This window comes from Acyrthosiphon pisum, chromosome A1, assembly GCF_005508785.2.
Source record: "Acyrthosiphon pisum isolate AL4f chromosome A1, pea_aphid_22Mar2018_4r6ur, whole genome shotgun sequence".
In the NCBI taxonomy this organism is placed as follows: domain Eukaryota; kingdom Metazoa; phylum Arthropoda; class Insecta; order Hemiptera; family Aphididae; genus Acyrthosiphon; species Acyrthosiphon pisum.
In genome coordinates, this window is record NC_042494.1 from 144,717,820 (window position 1) to 144,738,154 (window position 20,335).

Here is a 20,335-nt window from a genome sequence, read left to right on the forward strand (position 1 = left end):
TTTTTTTTTTATTTGTAAAAATTATATAATAATCTGTATCATTTTAATGCTTGAGGATATACGATGTTCTTTGTTTTTCCATTCGGACAATAAATGTAGAGATTTTTCGGGTCACCGCCTCTTGAACATGCCACATATAATTGTCCATGAGAGAAGCACATAGGATCAAGTAGAAGTCCCGTACATTTCAATGATTGACCTTGAGATTTATTTATGGTGAAGGTGAATGCAAGTTTTATCGGTCGGGTAGTTTTCGAGATCATAAGGATAATAGAAACCGCCACTTATTTTTATATATATAGATAAACGGACAGTTTCCATAGAAACATAATAATTATAAAATATACATTCAAATATTTACATGCAGTCGTCTCGACCTGGTGACCGAGAAAGACATCGAGTGGGTTTTTCATGTCGGTTCTGACCTTCCTCAGATGTAGCTGAATATCTATGTTGAATTTCAAGTCAATCGGTCGGGTAGTTTTCGAGATCATAAGGATAATAGAAACCGCCACTTACTTTTATATATATAGATAAATTTCAATCTTTGTTTTTCCATTCGGACAATAAATGTAGAGATTTTTCGGGTCACCGCCTCTTGAACATACATATAATTGTCCATGAGAGAAGCACATAGGATCAAGTAGAAGTCCCGTACATTTCAATGATTGACCTTGAGATTTATTTATGGTGAAGGTGAATGCAAGTTTTACCGGGAACTGTAATCGCTCAAATCCAAACGGCACATCACTGGGTTTAATAGGTATTCTTGGTATATATACGACTTCACCTTTTCCACATCCGGTTAATATTGTAGCTTCTATTACATTATTTTTCAAAGATTTTACACTTAAACGGGTTCCATTGCATAATTTAGGTGGATTAATATTTCTTAAAATCATGATAGGTGCTCCAATTTTTAAAGTTAATATATGAGGAGGTAAACCTGGTATTGTCAAAGAATTTAAAAACTCCATTGGATAGTGTATTGAATCTTCGGGATTGCATACGGTATCAATTGATTTATATATTTTACTTTCTAATAATAATTAGAACAATTATAATTTACATTTGAATACTCTCGCCACTAAATCATGTCTATCTCTTGCTTGCTGATGGGGTAACAAGTTATCTGTTATTTCAGGCCATTGAGCGTTACAAGTAAATATCATAAATAAGCAAGGTTTTCCTTTTGTTTGCGCTATACAAAGAGCGTCTTGTGTGTACTCATGCATATGTCTAGGACTGCCTATAAAACTTGCAGGTAAAATTTATTTTTGTCCTATATCTTCAAGGTCTCCATCATTTTCAAATGCGTCTTTTAGATGAATATATTGATCAACCTTGAGTTTTGTTATATATAATTATAATAATTCTTTTGCATATCAGGAAATACATGAGTTTTTAAAGATTCAATTGATTTTACAATATTGCAAAAATTTGATGGAAATTCCACAGTACCATCCGAATCTTCCAATGGAGACTGTCTTCACCGAATCGAATACAAAATACATCACTCCCGACAGAAATCTTACGTGAAACATCATACAACGTCACAGATTTAAATACATATATCAATAAAAATAAATCGCAGCTAATCGATGATCAAAAAGAGGCATTAGCTGTCTCAAAAAGAGACATCGAGTGGGTTTTTCATGTCGGTTCTGACCTTCCTCAGATGTAGCTGAATATCTATGTTGAATTTCAAGTCAATCGGTCGGGTAGTTTTCGAGATCATAAGGATAATAGAAACCGCCACTTACTTTTATATATATAGATTTATAATTAGAAAATATCATAAAAATGAAAAATAAAAAATAAAAAGCTCAAAAGTTGCTCAAACGTTTTGAAATTACCATGTTTAGGTAAGGCTAATATAAGTAAACAACCTAAATTTCAAGTTATTACGAATGTTTTTAACCGAATTACAACAAAAAACTCCCAAAATTAAAATGTCTATAAATAGCTCAAAAATGGCTAAAATTTCCGAACTTTAAACCGTAAGGAACAAAATCCAAAATACAACACAAAAGGTCTCTTATGATTTTTCATTTGAAGCAATATTTCTGGTAGAAAACGTCATGCGTAATTATTTAATATTATAAAATCGTGAAACCGTACATTTTTTCTCCTTTAACCGCTTTTATTTCGAGTACCGTTTCGAAAATCGAAAAATGACCTCTTTAAAGTACCAGCTCAGGAACATTACCTTTCAGAAAAGATGCTACACTTGATACTTTTGATCAAGTTTAGGGGAAGAAAAAGTGTTTACAGAATAAAAAATAAATAAACATCATTGTAAAACCAAGAAACCGGAGAAAAATGATGATCATAAACACGAACCTGTCAGGGACCAAGTACTACAACGACAATGTTTTAACGCCGTTGCCAAACGCAAAGCAACTGAGGATATCTACACTTGGCCAAATAAAATTTTTTGTAGTGCAGTAAATATTGTACCCGACGCACACGATCTACAATTAAGTGATATTCGGTATGTTAAGAGTTAATATGTACAACGCCAGAAGCAAGTCAATGCCTGTGATTCCGAAATCGATCGACGAAGTACATGAGGTATTAGAAAGTATAGAAATAATACAAATACAAATACAAATTTTTTTATTAATTAATGATAAACAAGAAAAAATAACCATTTTTAGCTGTGATACAAATTTAAAAACGCTTTGCACATCAAAGTATATATATTTATTTATTTATTTTTATTTATTCTTCAAGAAGATAATGGGCCCCACTTAACATGTCCATGTGGGGGCCCATGAGTTCACAATTTGAAATATAAATATATTAAATAGTTCTTATAAATCAAATATTTACAATTTGTAATACTTATACATTTCTCACATACCTAACTATAATATTAATAAATATAAGTAATATATATTTTTTTCTCTTTGTTTATATAATATAGTATTATGTAAAACATTGTGTAGTTAAATAATACAATATAATATGTTAATTTAAAACTAAAATTAACAATAATTTCTAAAGTCGTACAACTATGATAAATAATGCAATAATCCTATACGTTTGTTATGAGTCTGTCTATATCTGTCTATATCTATATATGTCTGTATAAATGCTTTTTTTTCGTAATATTTACATTTTTTCGGTCAATCTGTTCTAAATTGACATTAAAATATTAAACATATTTGTATAAACTATGACTTGTATAGTTTCATGGAAACTATTCTATTTTTACTCAGGTATTTAACGTGTATTATTGACTTTTATACTATTGAAGTCGAGATTAAACAGTTATCAATAAAAACAAGAGATTTCAAATGATGTGTATCATTTCAAAAATATTAATTGGCGAAAAAAAGAAGGTAGGCTTGGATATACCAGAAGATTTAACCAGTAGTGACATGACGTAGGTATTTCAAGTTTGTCCTTATAACCTTGTCAGATGTAGAACGCTCCTTTTCTTTATATAAAACTTTGTTGGGATTTACCAAACAGGAGGTCTTTCAAGTTTGAAAATCTAAAGAAATTATTGATTGTACAATACAATAACTACTTTAAAGGTAAAATATATAATTTTAAGTAGAACCATAATCTATTCTAAGCATATTTATTTTATAAATCTTGTATACGACGAAGATCAAGGCTAGTCTAGCCAAAAAAGTCATATACCTACTCATATCAGTCATATCAATAAATAACAATACTAATATTTAAACTAAAACTAATAAAAAATGATAGTGAAAAAAATAAAAATAGAAGTTACATTTTTGTGGTTTTTTTTCATATTTTTGAAAAATTAGAGCATATTTTGTCAGTTTTTAGAGCATATTTAATAGTTTTTAAGTGCATTAAATTCATAGCCTTGAATATTATATATATATAATATATATATGTCGATGGAACTTTCTCATATTGTGCCAAGTTTTTTAAACAGATGTTTACAATACATGTTCATATAATTTATTCGCGGTCATTTCATACCGCTTGTTTTTTGTTTATTAGCCGGAAAAACTACAGATATATATATATTTCTTGTTTAAAACACGTCTGTGAAAAATGTATAGGGCTGTATATTGTGATTTTAAACCAATAGCCATGGCTATTAGTATATAATGCATTATCAGCGATTTTGAAAAAGCCATCCATCGCGCTTGTAATTTTATTTGGCAAAAAATTAAAATATATGGATGCCGATTCCACATAACACAAGCTTGGTATAGGAATATACAAAAAAAAAGGATTGAGTGTATACTACAAAACAAAAGATTCGGAAATAAGCAAATGGTTGATTAATTATTATGGACTAATTAGTGCTCTTATAGAGCCGGAAAATGTTTCACAGTTTTTTACATCAACCCTTATGGAATCGAAACCTGATGATAATCGAGTACCTAACTAAATTTGCAGATTATTTATTCGATACCTACATAGGAGAAGATGCTATTTTTCCACCTGATGTGTGGGCTTGCTACGTTTTTAACACCTAATTAGGTGCATGTAAATCATTGCATGCGCATTTTAATGCAAGTTTCAATTCAACTCACCCCAATATATATTTTGTAATTACAAAATTGAAAGAAGTACAAACAGAAACGTACATTAAAATCAATAACCTAAATGCACCATTTCAGTTTCAAAACACAAAAACCAAAAAAAAAAAAAGAATTAGAAAAAACACTTACAAAATATAAAAATAAGGAAATATCGGTGAATGAATAAGTCAAACACATGGCTTTTTACTTCAAAAAATAAATTTATATTATAACCTATTATTAGTTATTCCACTACAGTTTTACTTATATTTTTACACATTTTACATTATTACATTTTACTTATATTTTTTAAAACATATGAAACATATTACTTAATTTTTTATACATACAATTTTACATTTATATAACGCATTTCATACTATGAATAATAATATGAAAATGAAAATAATTTTTGGAGGATAGTGAGAGTCACCTCCTCGTGGTGTCCTCTGGGATAATGCTAAATGGTTCTCAAAAATATTATAAATACATTCGTATATATTTATTCGGGTCGAGTTTACACGTCAATCATTTTTACCAGAAAAAAACCCGGCCCGAATTTATACAATAAACCTTTTGAATATTTTTTTTCCACGAGCCGAGTTTACAATCGCCCGTGGCGTGCTCAGATGGGGAGGTTAGGGATTATATCCCCTCCCCCATTGTCTTTTTTTTGCCGACTAACAGAAAACCATTTATTAGTTATAACAGCTGTTTAGTGTCATTAATTTTTATTAATTATTAACATACGAGGCTCCTAATATATTCTTATAATGGGAGTTGAAAAAATATTAAAAATACAGTCAAAATTGTTTTTTATAAGCATTTAGTTCGAATTTTGACAAATTACGTAAAAATCACGAAAATGTGCAAATTATTTTGAGTTAGAAATTCATGAAAAATTTTATTTTTAAATCTAACTATATACCTAAGATTTGATAATTTAATACAAAATTCCTCATAAGTTTGTTTACCTTAATCAAAAAAAAATGTTGTCCCCCTATTTAAAATTCCTGGGCACGCCACTGTAACCACATACCTAAATAATATTTTTAAAAAAGATTCGTTTCCAAGTTTGTGGTATGGTTTTTTTTATCGATATTCAATACTGTAGCGCCATCTAGTGTAGCGACATAACAAACACTATGCGAAAAAACATGATTTTTTTTATTGCAGCACACGTATTTTTTATACCTTTTAGACCAATAACCGGTGGTAAATTACACATACTTCCGATTTTAATTTATAATACACGTATCAACTCTTTGACAAAATATCTAGACTTTTCAGGAAGTCGATTTTCAATTTTAAAAGGCCTTAAAATTAAGATTTGTTTTTCAAAATCCCATTAAATAATTGCTTTACGTTTTAATTTATTTTGGTCACATCTGATTTTAAATCAAAAAAATGATTCCCAAAAAGCATAATCTAGAAGCTTGTATCTAAATACAGCAATTTTTCAAAATTACAATCAAACATCAGGAAGTACCTATGTTTGATTTACTACCGCTTTTAGTATTTTTCGTAGATATGCAAAAATTTTAATTTTTCGCGATGTATTAGCATGTGTGTGCGCGTGGGAGAGTTGCATCCGGCGGCAGTCACCAGGCGCGGCTTATAGTGATTATCGGAAACACTGTTCGTTTACTACACACACAGACATGGCCCAAATGTCATGTGAATTGCCTAAATATTACTCCTTAAAGCAAGAGACGCTGGAGCCCCTCACTTCCATAATATATTTATTTTAACGTGCAGTTACTTAAAAATAGTAACAATTATACATAGTGAAATAATGAATGATATAATATTTGTGAATAATATATGAATGTGACGCACTTATGGTGTGATTACATAATATAGTTTATAGTATAAACATCAGACGGAGTTCATCTATCTATAAAGTCAGATTTGCAGTTTATTTTTTTCTTATTTATTGCGAGGACCCAAGCATATCTTCAAAAAATAAATCTCAATGGAAATATCGAATGTGTAAAAAATATATTTACGTCGACAAAATCTCTGGTCTTATCAACAGTCTAAAGACTAACACATTGCACAATGTGATGTACGTTTTATGTTGGAGAAGTTAACAAAATATGTGAAAATGTATTAAGTAGGTACCAGTAAGTGATCTGTGTTATATTGTATACCTATCAATGCAGGCATGTGGCATGTGTATGCGCAAAATATAAAATATTTTATACCAATAATTTTAAAGTTTTGAAAATTACAATAATAAAAAAATGGGCAAGTGTGTGTAGCTCTGCTATGCAGTAGGTTACAAGTGAGCCACTTTAATGGATGGTGTTAGATTTGAATTTAATGATATAATATCATTGTATACGAAAAACGATTCTGAGGGAAGACGGTCATTCAGTCTATGATATTATATTACTAAGTATATTTGATGATATTATTTTGAATAAAGTCATTTATATAGCTATTTTATCTCGTTTTAAATTTTCAATCTTTAGCCATAAAAGTTGAACATTTTATAAATTTTTAACTACAAAATCGTTTTAAAATTTACAATTTGGTACATTTTGTTAAAATTCGAACTTAACATGCTTATAAAAATGCTATTGTAACAATATATCAGGAGCCTTGTATTACATTTTCACACTTTTTGATCCAAAAAATACAATTTTATTGATATCTATAAAAAAAAAACTATAAAAAAAATTGGAAACTGAAAATGTCCGTAAACAGTTAAAAACAAATCAAAATATTTTGAAAATGTTATCGTGTAAGAATAATTTAACATTCAGTGAAAATGTCATATATCTACGGTTATTTGTTTTAGAGTTACACCAAAAACCAAAATACCAAAACCGATTTTGCGCGATAAAAATTACCGTTTCTTCCTTAATTTTTTTTTTAATTTTTCTCTGCACTTTTGAAAACTACTGGGAATGCCCAACTGGCAACTAGATTCACTTTCCTATCGAATAAGATATTGTTGAAGAAAGTCGAAGCATTATTGCTGTCCCAAACGGTGATGACGGACGCAAAAAAATAATAATAAAAAATAAAATAAAAACCATCATATAAATAAATACATATTTTATCGCTCTGCTCAGAATCTAAAATTTTACAATTATACTATATTAACACTTATAATAGCTGTATGGGTTTCTAATTTAAATGTCTAATGTAATATATTTATTATTTAATATAGTGTGTTTTCTATAATAACTCACCAAATCGAAATTGAAACTCCACAAAAGTCGTGGGTGACATGGCCGTACGTCGTCGTCCGAGACTTTTACCCGTGGACGATAAAAATCGTAATCAACGGTTCATCGTAATTATTGCCGCATCATTCAAAAATACAATCGACGAACAATATCTTTGTTATTATCGGCGTTATAATAAATAATACCTATAGACTATAATTACGCGGAGCTGTTGTTCCATTCGTTCCAACTACTTTTTGGCTACTACGGCACACCGACTGTTTTATTGCATTAAAAAAAAGAAACCTGTAATATTATAATCGTGTCGTCCGGCGAACACTTGCGATTTTTAAATACAATTTTAAGATCCGTCGTCTGATTATTAAATAAACTGCAGCAATATTATAATAATTAATCAAAAGCGACGTCACGGTCGTCGTCGATGCCATAATCGTCTGATCGTCGTGATCACTGCAGTACCCCATGCATGGTGTCGAGAGAGTGCAGCTGGAATTAAAATGTACCTTTTGGGCTAAAATGATAGTGGGTTTAGGGGAAGGGAATACCAACAACCTTGAATACGTATGGTATTGGAGATGCGCACATTAAATTCGCCAATAAAAAAAAGTTAAACACGACTATTTGGGGCTGCACATAAATATAACCATATTAATATGTAATAATTATAATAATGTAGGTAATAGGCGTATTGTGTAGGCACGTCGTCGACCGATTGAAATAATAAAATGGTTTTCCGAGGGGCGACTAAAACGTGATGGTCGTGATGGGTATAGTACCTATATACTACATTATTATTCTTGTTTATTTTAATATGTGTATAATATTATAATATAGGTACCGGGTACGTCTACATTAACCGGTATTCATTCGGTAATAATACTATATTATATTATTATGTAGGTACGACTCAAACATTTATTATAGGTCAAACTCGTCACATTCCCAATCGCATTGGCTGTACGACTCGTTTAACGATTCACATATAATTCCCATTGCTCACAAATATTACCTATATTGTTATAAATAATAATTGCATTTATTATTATCGGGGTAGACGTGCGTAAGATTTATATTATATGCACTGCAGTTAGGGACGATCTTTGGACAGAGATGGTAGTCGACTTTGAGAAGTATCGAATATGCATTTATATATACCTATAATTAATATATAATATTTTGTATTTCGACTTTTAATATTATAATAATAGTATATTTATTAATAAGTCTTGATATTTTAAATATTAAATTTACAAGGTCATATTAACATTAATTTTCAATATATAAATTATATTAAACAATTATAAAGATATATAACAAACATTTTAGCAACATTTTTAACATCATTTTGGGACAGTTAAAGATGATATACGTGGAATGTGTTGAGCGGGAGAATCATTAAATGAAAGCTATATTAATAAGAAAGAATAACAAGAATAACAAGTATTCATATAAATATTAAAATATTTAATAAATATGTAAATATAAGTATTAGTAGGTATATAATATATTTTACAGGTATATTGTTATTACACATAAAAGATAAACGATTTTATTCAGATGTGCAATCCGCGATGCTCATGTGATTTTATAATAAAAAGTGTAGAATGTGTTGTGGAAAGGTGGGCTTAATTAGGTGGTAAATACATTGTAAGCAGATGTGGTAGTCTATAGTTTATATGGGTAGTCAGGACTAAGTACTAAGCCCGTATTTGTATGTGTAATTCGCCACTCTATATTACGTATAATATGAAATTAGTTTTGGGTACCGGGTACCTATTATAGTTCCAAATATATTATTATAATAAATTATTAAAACAAAATCGAAGCGGCGTGGTAAGGTGTAACGAATAATGTGTAAATTAACAATTAACAAATGACAATTTATGATTTATTTAAATATAATAACATAAATATTGTAATATATAACGTATACATTTTCAATTTAATAAAAAAAAAATAGGAAAAAAACTGCAAAAATTTATAGGTTCCACCGAGATTTGAACTCGGATCGCTGGATTCAAAGTCCAGAGTGCTAACCATTACACCATGGAACCGAGATGAGTGAGTCAGGATTACAATGTTATTTAAGTCTACTTTCATTTTTACTATTACAGTATCATAATATTATAATTTAAACCTACCTATAATCTTATATTTTGTGTATTGTAAATAAATAATAATAATCTATACTACCGTATAGCTAACTTAATCGATCAACGATCCGTGTCTATGCAGCGTGCGTAGCTATAGAAATACATTTTTATAAAATCATACCATTGAATCAATGATTATAGGTACCTTGTGGCTATTGTGCCTACATTTAACATTGTATTATTTTATCTACATTCAACATATTATATAAACATAATACTATAATTGCATTGAGTATATAATATTATATATTGTATAAATATATATTAATACTAGCTGATCCCGTGCACTTCGTTTCCCGTTAAATGTAGATACCAACTCTATATGACTCAAACTTTGTTAAATTCGTTATATAATATTCGGTGTATATGGTAATTTATCTTAACTCTTCTGTTTCCCGGGATAAAAATTCTGATTCGCAGTAGTGTATTATCAGGTAGGCATCTACTTGCGGTAGATCGCGGACCCGTGCTGTTTGTACGTAACTTTATAATTTAACTCTAAACTCTTAAGTACCTATCAAAGTTATACCAAGTATATCAATTAACTCCTCCTAAACGGCTGGACTAATTGTGAATGCCGAGTCTGCCTCTATTTCCTCCTCATCCACGAATTGAATGAATACACTGATTTCACAGCAACCAATAATTATTATTATTTATTATATAATAGCTTTAAAACCCATGGTGACCATTTATAAACAAAAATTTCCACCGTAAATCTCTAGATCCCCGTTTGAGCACATACCCTGGTTGGACCTAGGGGGGTGATTTGTAGCCTATGTGTTATTCTGATGTATAAGCTATATTATTGTTAAGTTTCATTAAAATCCATTCAGTAGTTTTTACGTGAAAGAGTAACAAACATACTTACAAACTTTCGCATTTATAATATTAGTAGGATAATATAGGTACCTAATCAATAGTAATAGGTAAATAGGGGCTTTCAACCTTTGTGTGTGTGTGTATTGTTCAAATTTGTTCATTTGATTATTATGAATAACCGATCATAGCGCTTGGTCATTTTCTGGGTCGATAGACTAATATTGCGTTTGATAATTTTCAATGATATACCAATAATTGTTGCGCTAGGTAACAGTCTAATCTAATGGTATTTATTTCATTCAATTGTAATATTGTATAGAACAATAACGTACAATAATTGTCAATTATACAGTTATATACAATGAACATGAAGGCAAATTATAAATATTTCTAATCTAATATAGATGTACATAAATATTTAATTACAATTAAATACATCAATATTTCTATATTACAGTAAGTATATTTTTATAAAAATGTGCATTAATAAAAATTAAATATTTTATATTATTTTACATTTAACTATAGAATATTGGCCTGAAAAATAATCATTTTGTGGATATAATATGTTGACGGTAAAAATGAGAAGCCCAATAATTATTGGTAAATTGACCATAACATATAAACGGCGCAATATTTATGGTATACACGATACACCGTATACTACCTAAATTACAAATTTTATTTTAGGCTGTGGCACAACTGGAATCTGGATCATGCCCATAACGTATAATATTATAATTTCAACATTTAATATTATTTTAATCAATGATAATATTATATTAATATTTACGGGCGTTGTAAAAAGGCACATTGACAGACGGCAATATTTCCTTTAGATACCATTGCTTTTATAGTATTATTGCTTACCTACTCACAATTTAAGTTTACGTTTTCATTTCACCTGCAATATGTATCAATGTAAAATACCAATATTAAATGTACATAATTTAAATAACAAATCTATAATATTGTATTCTGTTTTACTATAACTTAGCTATAAAACAACGTGCAAGTTCGACAATGGCAAATTGTTTATTAAGTAATATAGGTACTATACGTCCAGTCCTGTAAAGAATACTTTTAAAAAGTACTTGAGTAAATACTCGAATAAATTTTTTTTTAAGTATTTAAGATACTACTCTAATACTTTAATTGTATAGTATTTCAAATACTACTCAAATACTTTTCAAATACTTTTGGTTTTTAAAGTGGGTTTCTAATCATCGTAATATAAACTCATAGGTAGTAGGTTATCTAATAGTTTAAAGGGAATATTGATATTCAATAACTATTTTTAGAAATCTGGTTTTCACAAAATATCTTCGAGCTTCGGCTAACACAGAAATACACAATATTAAATAAAACTATTAATCTTTTATTGTAGTTGACAATAATATTTGTCCAACCAATTATTTCGAATAAAAATAAAATGTTCGAAATAAAAAACCCAAAGTATTCAATACCAAAAAGTATTTAATACAAAAAAAAGTATTTAAAATACCATTCGAAATACTTCATGCTGAAAGTATTTAAAAAGTTATTCAATACTTAAAAAAGTATTTGAATACTTTTACTCAAATACTTTTACTTAAATACTTTACAGGACTGTATACGTCTATACCTATTACCAGTCTTGTAAAGAATACTTTTATTTTGTATTCGGAATACATATTCGAATAAATGAGAATTAAGGTACCTATTCAGAATACATATTCGAATAGTTCTTAAAAATTATTCGAATACTATCAGAATACTTTTTTTCACAACTAGTTTTTGTCAGTTTTTGAATGATTGGTAATTAACATTTATTAATTAATAATTAAACATACAACGTAATCATAAGTTATTATTTATAAATATTGACCACATATGATACGGCCGAAACGGGCCATACGGGATACAAGTATACAACACATTGGTGTTTATAAAAATAATCATATAATGGGCCAATATTATATTTCGTTTAAAGAATAAAATAATTAATGTTCATGATTTATAATATGTCTTGTCGCAAATTTAAAACTATTTTTCCGGATCGAAAAAAAGTATTTTTTTAATGAATAAAAAATACAAATAAAAGTATTCAAATACTTTTATTCGAATAAATGTATTCGAATACTTTACAAGACTGCCTATTATCTATACATATAGTTTTTAATCTTTATCTGTTACATTTTATTGTGGACAACGAATACCTAGATATAATATATTCATGTATCATTGCAGTATAATTGTGATCCAACTACCTATCTAATCTTAAGGTTTCCTTTATAGGTACCTATTGGCTATTGGCTAATACAATAATATACCTGTTTCACTGTTTAGTCTTCAGTGTTCACACGAATCACATATGAATATCGGATTGATTATTTTATTATGTATAATATGTATAATAGAGTTATTTTGTTCACTGTAGACGTGTCACGTACGTATTTATCTAACAATATAACTCCACAATATTACACATTTAATAAAATAGTAAAATACCTACAATATATCAAGCATATTTACTCTTTAGAAGATTTTCTTAAATTATATTATATTTTATAAATAACTAGGTAAGTACCCTAATATTATTTTTTACCTGTAAGACTGTAAAGTGTAATTGCGGTAGAATATATAAAAAAAATTCAAGCTGTGGTAACAACTAACAAATACATTTTAAATAATAATATAAAAGTGATGAAAAAAAGCAAAAAATTCGAAGGTTCCACCGAGATTTGAACTCGGATCGCTGGATTCAAAGTCCAGAGTGCTAACCATTACACCATGGAACCGCGATGTCTGCAGATGAAAAACGTAAATATTTGTTTCGATAGGTACCTATCTACCTACCTAATGCAGTTAGATGTTAAGTACTATAATTGTTCTAAGTAGTAATGTAGTATCATTGTATAGAGGTACCTACTTACTTAAAAGAAATTAAATTTAGTTAACATTTTATTTAAAAGTACGTTATTACTTATTACTAATAAGTTATTAGTTATTATAATAACTATAGTTTATTACTTATTAGTTATTACAATATTACCTAGGTACTGCAGTAACCAGTAAAAACCGATACCTTAATACCTACAACTTACCGATGTATACAGTATACAGTATACAGTATACTTATGGCATGAAAATATTTTTTTGTTAATTTTAGTTTAAAGTATATCTATAAATTTTTCACTTTTCAGCATATTATTGCTATAATACCTATACTTGTTTCAATAATTTTTTTTTTTAATTTTTTAGAAGAACCTTATATTCCTATTTTTTTTTGTTCACCATCCTCATCTAATGTTGACCACTGATAACAAAAATAAAAGTAAATGATCTGAAGAACTGAAAATAAGAATTTACTCCAATAAGTAAAAAATGACTTACCTATTACTACTATATATACTAAATGTGAACGTTTTGATTTATACATTAAATATATAATAATACGACTGATATTTATTATTTTCTATATTTATTTTTTGTTTAAAATGCATATACTCACAAAACCTGATATTATATTTCTTTGCTATTGTGTATTAATATACCTATTATTATTACTATTATTATATTTTTAAATAGGTATATATAGGTAAATTATCATATTTAAATAAATATAATTAAAATTGATTGTATGGATAAATATTTCTCACCTTATTGGTAGGTACTCACCTATTTTAGTAAAATAGCAACGTCATCATCTGGTCCAATGTTTTTATGAAGACGAGATTTTTCCAGGCTCTGATGGTTTGGTAATACGATATACACCATGTATTTATATACCTTTATAATACACTATACCCAGTTAATAGTGTTCTATTAAAAATAAAAGAATAACTTTACTTACTATAATTTCCTTAAATACCTTCGTCGATTTCGTATTGTATATTTAAATTGTATCAGAGTAATAGTCAATTGTAGTCTGTAGAGTACGAATAATAGATAAATACCAGCAAAATTACCATGTATTCGCGCAAATAGGTAGGTACCTAACTTTGAGATACCCAGGTGACCAAGATATGTATAAGATAGTTATTATAAATATTTATTATATTAAAAATATTAGATTCTTTATTTTATTATGTTTTACAGACAGTAGGAATTAATATTGTTATTGATCAGGAAAAACATCAATGATACCTATCAATCCATTATTATAATTTATATTAGTAAAAATGTTAAGACCCAAGCCCTGGTTTGGCCACCGCTAGTACCTATATTACTATTTTCCTACACGAAATATACAATTTAAATTTACCCAGTTTTTAATAGAAATTTGTATAATGATAAATTGTTCTTCGACTATAATCGGAGCAAACTAATATGACAGTATAAACATATAATTTTTAACTATTAAAATCTTGGGTGTAGATGAGCTACTCAATATATTATTAAATATAAAGTACGGCTAAGTACCTACTGCCTAATCGATTGGTTATGTATGTCACTACGGTTCTTATATTCTATACATAGTTTCAAAATGTTTAATTTGTGTAGATGAGTTAACAAAGCATCAGTCATACGGTATCTATTCAACATTTTAATGAATACATCACAAAGAGACTATTTGAGAATTTACGATCGGAATAATAATTAATATCGATGTCGTACAGACCAAAACCAACGATATTAAAATTAATTATAACTATTCGTGCTTTTGTATGCGTAATAATATTATATAATAATAATACCGAATATGTATAACGAAATATCTAATCGAGTTAAAATGTTTAGTTGAACCTATAATTTTATAACATAAAAATAAGTTGTTAAGTAATGTAAACTATATTGTGTATTTTTTTCATAAAAATGTACTACGCATTATTTATTACTCATGTTTAATACATCGAAGTCCCACACAATATTATTATGTATTTATGTTATATTATAATATTTTATAATATTTGTTATTTTAATTTTAGCGTCGACTATACAAAGGTTACTCATTAGCTTACAAAAATATTGAAAAATTATAATTATATAGGTACTAATTGATAATTATTATTCAAAGAAGATAAAGGAATAAGTAATAACATTATTAGAATAATAAATTACTATCTACTGACGAGGGTAGTAAAATTATTGGATTTTTTTCCTTCGACCTTAACCATTTTAGTAGTAGATATTTTAAAGGTGAAAACTGCATCCTAGTTTAAAATATTAATTATTTGGTTTTAATTGATAAAATAATAAATATATAGTAGACTCTACTACTCTAGTCAGCTATGATCTGTAGCAGAGATGAGTTACGACCAAACGAAACTCTACATAATGATAATTATTTTACAGTCAGACAAAATACAAATTTGTTAAATTTGTAGGTACAACATTTATATACATCATTACAGAATTATTGTCATACATTTATGTATCATAATAATACATCAGTTAATTTAGAAGACCAAAACTATTTTCACATAAAAAAAATTATATTACATCCAGTTTATATAATATAATACCTAGTATAATATTATACTTATAGATAAATTAGATATTATAATACTATATAATATCATAAAAAGTATAATATTAAGACCCTGTGACTTTTTTAATTGTTAGCTTTTTACATAAATTGAATGTAATAGAATATTAACAAAAAAATAAAACAATTTTAGGAGCTTCTATATTGACCTCCTGATCGAAATTTATCATTATGTAAAACATCTGATGTACATTTCCAACAATTTTGCCATACAAAACCAGACGATCCATACTTTACTTTATATTTAGACGATATTACACATATACCTAAAACATAACGATCGTTTGCCGAAATCGGAAAATTACAGTGCTCCATACAAATATCGCTTTGGTAGTATTCATATTTTCCACAATCTGATGTCGCCAATCCCGCAATAACTGACATGACCAATAACGAATAAAATTTCATGATTTTTGATTGACGGTGTTTAGGAATTTTATCTGTACGCAAGATTCAAGCATTAAGTGAACTATTTAATTGTATTTATAATAAATAATAACGCACGATTATAATTCGAGTTTTGCGGCGTACAACAATGAAATAATTGCCTGCACGACGTGTACGGTATGTTGATATCCTTCTAAGTTTCAGCTCGTGTGTAAGTCTGCCCGAGCGGGTATTACTCCAAAAGCTAAAAAGAAACTGAAATAACGTCTACACTACGCAGTTACTACAGTAAAAATATTAAAAGATTAAATAGAGATATCAATAACAATTATAATTATATAGTATTATAGTTAATATTTATGTTTCGTTGTGCCGTTGACTAATAAACGTAATTAATAATAAATACCATATCGTAATTATTGCGATAAAATTAGTATACAATGTTGCCTTATTTGGTTGTGAACAAAAACGTTGACATATTTTACAACTAAGTTGTATGAATATATGTGAAATGGAAATTATTTATTTATTATTTATTTATTTTATACCATCATTTTGAGTTACGACCAATGAAAGTACGTAATAAAAATTGTTTTACGGGCAGACAACAAACAAAGTTTCTAAATTTGAAGGTATAACAATTTTATTTATATCATTACAGTATTATTGTTACACATTTGTACATCATAATACATCAGTTAATTTAGAGGACTAAACTATTTTTTACACAGAACAAACTATATTTAAATCCAAATTATATTATCTATAGTATTATCTATATTATACATATAGGCAAATTAGATATATTACGATATTATAATATATAAATATCATAATAAGCATAATAATAAGACTCTATGTCACCGTGATATTTTTAACTGTGTAGTTATTTAACATAATCATGATGTCATAAAATATTAATTAAGAAAATAACAAAAAGTTAGGTGCTTCTATCTTGGCCTCCTGATTGAAATTCATGCGTCAATACAAGTTTTGTATGGTGCATCTCCAACATAAATGGTAGACAGTAACAGTCTCTCCATACTCGATTTTGTATGAACTTGATACTTTACACCTACCTTCAACATAACGATTGCGGAACTTTTTCGGAAACTCGCAATTCTCGGCACAGAGTTCCTCTGAATAGTAATCATTTTTTTTTACAATTTGATGCCACCAATCCCACAAGAACTGCCATGATTAACAACGAATACAATTTCATGATTTTGGGTGACGAGTTTAGGAATTTGATCAACAGGTCAAGATTCAAGTATTAATCGAACTATTTAATATTTATTTACGACTAATAATAACACACAATAATAATTCAAGTTTTTCGGCTTATAAACAATGAATATAATATTATAGATAATACCTAACGCCACGTGTTTATCTTTCGAAATCTGCCGACAGGGTATTGCTCCAAAAGCTGAAAAGAAACTGTTGTAACGTATTAAGGCTACGTTATAAGAGTGACAGTTGACGAAGGAACAGTATCGGTAACAGTAACAGTAACATTATCTTTATAATAATAGGTAATCATTGTACAAAGACAATTAAGTAATTATTTTACAAAAATATAATCATCATTGGTCTAATGGTGATGATTATGTAAAGTTAAATATTAACATTCTTTTTAGGTATCAGTATATCGTCGGCCTAAATCGCAAAGGGCGTATGTCGAAAATTACAAATTTTTCAGAAGGACATAAACGCTTCGAAAATATTTCGTCGGTCTAATTCCATTATTCGCAAAAGTCATATCTCCATAATTTTTACAATGATAATATGGAGATACGACTTTTTTTAGGTCTAAAATCATTATATCGGAGATACGACGATTTCTAACCATCAATTTCCCGGAGGATAAAATTATACAATTTCAAAAACGGCCTTATCAAACGATGTGGTTTTTTTTCTTAATTTTAATCAATAATAATCCTAAATCCAAAAAAATGGAGTTACGATTTGCAATTTAGGCTGACGATATATTATAATAGAGACCAGCTTGCAAGTACGTTCTTTTTCTTTCTTTCTCGCATAATACAAATCAGTTCATTATTGGGGCTGTAAACTGAGCACACTGTGTCATGAAGAAAATATAAAAAGATTAAAAGAAAAACATCAATAATAATAAATTGTTATAATTATATTAATAATATATAGTTTATATTTCATTGTGTTGTTGACTTAAACATACGTAATTAATTATAAATACCATTATCGTAATCATAGTGATTAAATTAGTACACAACGTTGCCTTATTTGGTTATGAATAAAAAACATTGATATATTTTACAACCAAGTTGTAGGATTATAATATTAAATGGAAATTATTTATTTATTATTTATTTAGTTTATACCTTAATTTTTGTTTTTATTTTAAGCTTTGAATTATGTTATCGTTATGTCACCAAACGCGATTCATATATAATATTATTATAAACATCAATAATATTATAGTATAAATAAGTATAATATTATGTGCTATATAATCTCTCATAATGAATACGTTATTCGCCCCTTCAGTGGCTCACAAAGCGTTATAACTTATAACAATCAATAAAATTGTTTTTTTTTTTAAATATAATTGTGCTTAAAATTGTTGTACAAATAAAAAAATAATTTCTTTCAATGAATTCTACTTGAGGTTTACGTTTTTTTATCGTCCAATCTTTATTATTTGCACTGTAATATTATTTTGATTAATATTATATTTATACATGCGAGCATAAGTGCAAATTTGGGGGGGGGATTGAAGGAGCTTAGCCCTCTCAAAACGTACAAACAGAAAATTTAGCCCCCTCAAAAATAATATAAGTAAAATATATTACATAATATGATGTAATATGTCTACTAACTTTCCTGTTTGTACGTTTTGAGAGGGCTAAGCCCACTCAAGACCCCCCAAATTTCCGCCTATACATGCAAGGCTGGGCAAGTTAACTAATTTGTTTAATTGTTGAGTTGAGTTAATATAGAAAAATGTAAATTAAGTTTAAAGTTAAAAGTTACAATAGTTAATTAGAAAATAAAAGCTACTTACATTTCTTAAAAATCGCAGTACCTTTTTGTTTTTACACAATTAATTATCATACTTACCTACTTTTTTAAAAACTAACAAATAACATAGTAATTCACTAAAGGTCTTACAGTTTTAAATAAATGTATTTATTAAAACAAATTGTTGTAAGTACTTCAGTACCTGCTTATATACTTTAATACTTAAATTAATGATAAAATCCAACAAAATTATTAAATTAAATTTACATATTTGGTTATAGGTACCTAATGGTCCACAGCTAAAATATAATATTCAAATTCATTATTAAAATATTATTTATTACCTACACATAAATAATATAAAATATTATTCAATTCTAGCAGTAATTCTATGAATGAATAAAAGTATAATTATAAGTAGCTAATAAGTAATAACTATTAATTAATTACGATAAATGTGTATACGTATAGGTACTATATAGGATACCTACCGAGTAAATATGTTTATTATTTTTTCTTAATAACGTGGTTACTTCTGTACTTCTATACACGTCATATTGGTAAAACTTAAGAAATGTATAATAGCTAAAACCTAAAAATTACAATTAACACAAGAATAAGTTGTCAGTTTAAAATATTAAATATGTATTATTTAGTAAATATTAAGAAAAAAACGTTTGAAAATAAAAATTAATGTAATAGAAGTATTTTATTATACGACCGTGACACCATATAATATGAAGAACGTCTTTTACTGTACAAAAAAACACAGGTCCCACCGAG

The 20,335-nt window shown here is 27.8% G+C and overlaps 1 protein-coding gene, 1 long non-coding RNA gene and 2 other non-coding genes across 5 annotated transcripts; all 4 read right to left on the bottom strand.

Annotated features, from left to right (window-relative positions):
* Positions 1 to 521: 521 nt before the first annotated feature.
* On the bottom strand, positions 522 to 1,235 carry LOC103307787 (ATP-dependent DNA helicase PIF1-like). Its single transcript, XM_008180088.1, has 2 exons — positions 1,070 to 1,235; positions 522 to 994 (listed from the first exon to the last, which is right to left on the bottom strand). Exons 1-2 carry the CDS (start codon positions 1,233 to 1,235, stop codon positions 522 to 524), a joined length of 639 nt encoding a protein of 212 aa, XP_008178310.1.
* Positions 1,236 to 9,699: 8,464 nt separating this feature from the next.
* TRNAQ-UUG lies at positions 9,700 to 9,771 on the bottom strand. Its single transcript has one exon. It is a non-coding gene; the product is annotated as a tRNA-Gln (tRNA).
* Positions 9,772 to 13,400: 3,629 nt separating this feature from the next.
* Positions 13,401 to 13,472, bottom strand: TRNAQ-UUG. Its single transcript has one exon. It is a non-coding gene; the product is annotated as a tRNA-Gln (tRNA).
* Positions 13,473 to 16,209: 2,737 nt separating this feature from the next.
* On the bottom strand, positions 16,210 to 18,047 carry LOC103307784. Of its 2 annotated transcripts, none has more exons than XR_001678720.2 (3): positions 17,925 to 18,047; positions 16,667 to 16,804; positions 16,210 to 16,602 (listed from the first exon to the last, which is right to left on the bottom strand). It is a non-coding gene; the product is annotated as an uncharacterized LOC103307784 (long non-coding RNA). The 2 variants fall into 2 exon arrangements; XR_510250.3 differs by having other exon boundaries at positions 16,667 to 16,793; positions 17,925 to 18,045.
* Positions 18,048 to 20,335: the final 2,288 nt, after the last annotated feature.